The sequence below is a fragment of the Cynoglossus semilaevis genome, chromosome 11 (assembly GCF_000523025.1).
Source record: "Cynoglossus semilaevis isolate Cse_v1.0 chromosome 11, Cse_v1.0, whole genome shotgun sequence".
Taxonomy (NCBI): Eukaryota; Metazoa; Chordata; class Actinopteri; order Pleuronectiformes; family Cynoglossidae; genus Cynoglossus; species Cynoglossus semilaevis.
This window is the reverse complement of record NC_024317.1, coordinates 482,652-486,126: the sequence shown is the minus strand read 5'-3', so window position 1 is coordinate 486,126 and position 3,475 is coordinate 482,652. Positions and strand designations below refer to the sequence as shown.

The following is a 3,475-nucleotide window of genomic DNA, read 5'->3' as shown; positions in this document are numbered from 1 at the left end:
CGTGTTCTGTTACAGGAACTGATAAATGATCAAAGTCCAGAATTCTTCTCTTTCGTTTCATTTTTTTAGTCTGCTGAACAACGTCACCGCTCCACCACATCAGTCCAGCATTTACAACGATGTTACTATCACCCCCCCCCACCTCACCCCCTCCCCTCGCCGTTGTCTCTCTCCCCCCTCCCTCTCTGCTGCCTCTCTCTCTCCCTCCCTCTCTGCTGCCTCCCTGTCTCTCTCTCTCTCCCTCCGTCCCTCTCTCTCCCTCTCTCCCCCCCCCCCCCCCCTCCCCTCGCCGTTGTCTCTCTCCCCCCTCCCTCTCTGCTGCCTCTCTTATTCCTAGAGCAGTGCTGGTTTGGGCAGCGTCTCCTACGACCTGCAGCACAGACTCATTTCTCTACACACCAGCTCTGAGTGGACGCTCAGGAGGGGTGTGTGAGATATTAGGGCGCTGTGAGTGGGGGAGGACGCCGAGGGGACTTCTGCCATCCACGGACAAAGGTAAGGACCGCCTCACAGCCCGTTTGTGTCAGGAGTGTCAGCAGTTTAGGGACGAGCTTTTACTCCCCGAGGAAATTTCCCGTTGGGTTGAATCTGTTCGGACTTTTCCACCCGATGATGTCACTGTCGTCAACGGAGCCAGGAATGAAATAAAGTGCTTCAGACGACGAATCCAGTTTAGAGAAAAATGTTAGAATATTATTCCCAGGACTGGAAACAGAACAGGGAGATACTTCAACATGCAGTACAAGATACTGTGTCCAGTACATACTTGAACACAGAGGGAAATCAAAACTACAGTTTTCGCTCGACTATGGTGATTAAAAAAGTACTCAGTAATGATGTAGTATAACACAAATACTAGTGTGTCAGTTGACTTTCAGGCTTTCAGTGAATGATGACGGACGACAAATATATTTCTAAATATTCTGTATTTCAGATCCAGATTTTTAAAGAATTTCCAATAAGTACAACTTGATAAACTGAACTAAATATATATTTTTTCCTACCAGTTTAGTCTGTAGTGTGGTCTGTGTACTGTAGTCTTCTGGGTTTCTGTGTTTAACTCAACTGAACTGGTCTGAACTCACTGGAGTCAGAACCAGCTGTAGAAAACAGAACATTGTTGTTCTTCTCTGGTCCATGAACCACAGGTTTGCAGCAGTTTTCCTTCAGAAATTGATGAAACAATTCAGAATCAGAACGGTGAAGAATGAATGGTACTGGGACTGAGTGTTCTCTACCAGTCTGCTGGTCCAGACCAGTCTGCTGGTCCAGGCCAGTCTGCTGGTCCAGGCCAGTCTGCTGGTCCAGGCCAGTCTGCTGGTCCAGACAGGCTGCTGGGCCAGACAGTTCTGCTGGTCCAGGCCAGTCTGCTGGTCCAGGCCAGTCTGCTGGTCCAGACCAGTCTGCTGGTCCAGGCCAGTCTGCTGGTCCAGACAGTCTGCTGGTCCAGACAGTCCCACTGACCTCGGCCGTGTCCAGTTTTTTTTCCTAACATTGTTTTCAGCTGTGGTTCTGAGTGAATGGATCTGTGATCGAAGCTGTGAAAGAACTCCGTCTTCATCTTCGTCTTCATCAGTCCCTTCATGATGAAGACTTGACATCAGTCTGTGATTTTCAGTCTTGTGTTCCACTGACTCAGAGACTTGAACAGCTGCGTCAATAAACAGCAGTGTTTGTCCACCGTGTGGCGTCGACTCCCCGGCCGTGCCCCTCAGATTCAGAACCACCCCATTACACAATCATTTTAGGTTGAAAAAAATCTTTCTGTTTTCTGTGGTGTAAAATAAATATAAATAATGATCATTGAAATCATCATTCATAAACGCAACAATGTTACAAACAAACAACCAGTTCACACAGAGCGAGTTCTGCTGAGTCGTGATGCTGCAGGTGGCGCTGAAGCTCCAGCAAGCCCCTGTGTGACCATGAGTGTACACCAGGAGGGGCTGATGAGGCACAGCAGAGCGAGGCTCAGATTTACAGCCCAGTCCTAATGACAGGACCAGGGGCTGAAGCCTGGACCAGCNCCCGCCCGCCGGGACCGGCGGCCTGGCCCAGCGGCCTGGGCCAGCTGTCTGGACCAGCGGTCTGGACCAGCGGCCTGGACCAGCTGTCTGGACCAGCGGTCTGGACCAGCTGTCTGGACCAGCTGTCTGGACCAGCGGCCTGGACCAGCTGTCTGGACCAGCGGTCTGGACCAGCTGCCTGGACCAGCTGTGGTTGATCCAGTCCCCTCTCTGCCTCTGCACTAATGTTCATCTGTAATATTATCTTCACACATAACTAATTATTAAACCACTGTGTGTAGCTGAGAGTGTTCATGTTCTCCACCGTTACAGTTACAGTTACAGTTACAGTCAGTTACAGTTACAGTTACAGTTACAGTTACAGTCAGTTACAGTTACAGTTACAGTTACAGTCAGTTACAGTTACAGTTACAGTCAGTTACAGTTACAGTCAGTTACAGTTACAGTCAGTTACAGTTACAGTCAGTTACAGTTACAGTCAGTTACAGTTACAGTCAGTTACAGTTACAGTCAGTTACAGTTACAGTTACAGTCAGTTACAGTTACAGTCAGTTACAGTTACAGTTACAGTTACAGTCAGTTACAGTTACAGTCAGTTACAGTTACAGTCAGTTACAGTTACAGTTACAGTTACAGTGTAATGACTCTTCTTAGAGACGGCCCTGAAAACAGATGGAGTTTAATTATAAAGTGAGAACTAATGAACTCAGAGCCAATAGCGTGTAAGGAGACGAGCTGGTCACATGACTCTGAAAGGAGCAACAACAGGGGTTTTTTCTTCTGGGGTAGTTTTTCCAAGACTCTGTGAACTGCCCCCCCCACACACACACAGACACAGACACAGACACAGGACCGTCCCTGTCCCTCCCACAGTCTGTCCCTCCCACAGTCTGTCCCTCCCACAGTCTGTCTCTCCCACAGAGCCAGCAGTGACGACTATGGGCAAATCAGAAAGTCAAATGGACATCATGGAGAAATCTAGTGGACGCCGTCGTTGGACTGTCGCTGAGATCGGTCTGTCCGTCCTGCTGCTGTTGGTCAGCTGTGCCTTGACCGGACTGGTGGTCCTCTACACGTCTGTTCTGAGAGGTCAGTGATGGAGGTGGAGGGGGGGGGGGTGCTCACCATCACATTTGGACCAGTAATACCAGCCGTTTGTAAGCACGCCTCCGTGACCTCATCCTGGTCCGTGACCTCATCCTGGTCCGTGACCTCATCCTGGTCTGTGACGTCACTGGATGTGTGCGGTGACCAGCTCGACGGCCCGTGGCTCAGGGTTAATCACATGATGATGGTCGTTATGGTTGTGTTGAACCTGTGTGTGTTTTCTGTCCCACTCAGAACCGTCCCACAGGCCGGGGGTGTTACAGCGCTCGGCGGGAACAGGTGAGTTGTCTGTTGCCGTGGTTTCCTGAAGGACAGGTGTTGGCGGTGTTGGCGGCGTTGAC

At 50.0% G+C, this 3,475-nt stretch overlaps 1 protein-coding gene across 1 annotated transcript in view; it reads left to right on the top strand.

Moving 5' to 3' along the window:
- Positions 1-334: 334 nt before the first annotated feature.
- The window catches only part of mmel1 (membrane metallo-endopeptidase-like 1), a 9,738-nt gene continuing 6,597 nt past the window's right edge, over positions 335-3,475 (top strand). Inside the window, exons 1-3 of the mRNA XM_008319641.3 lie at positions 335-495; positions 2,949-3,116; positions 3,369-3,413. Of these exons, the coding sequence (XP_008317863.1) occupies positions 2,966-3,116; positions 3,369-3,413 (196 nt within the window). The 5' untranslated portion in view covers positions 335-495; positions 2,949-2,965. The remainder of the gene's footprint in view (positions 496-2,948; positions 3,117-3,368; positions 3,414-3,475) is intronic.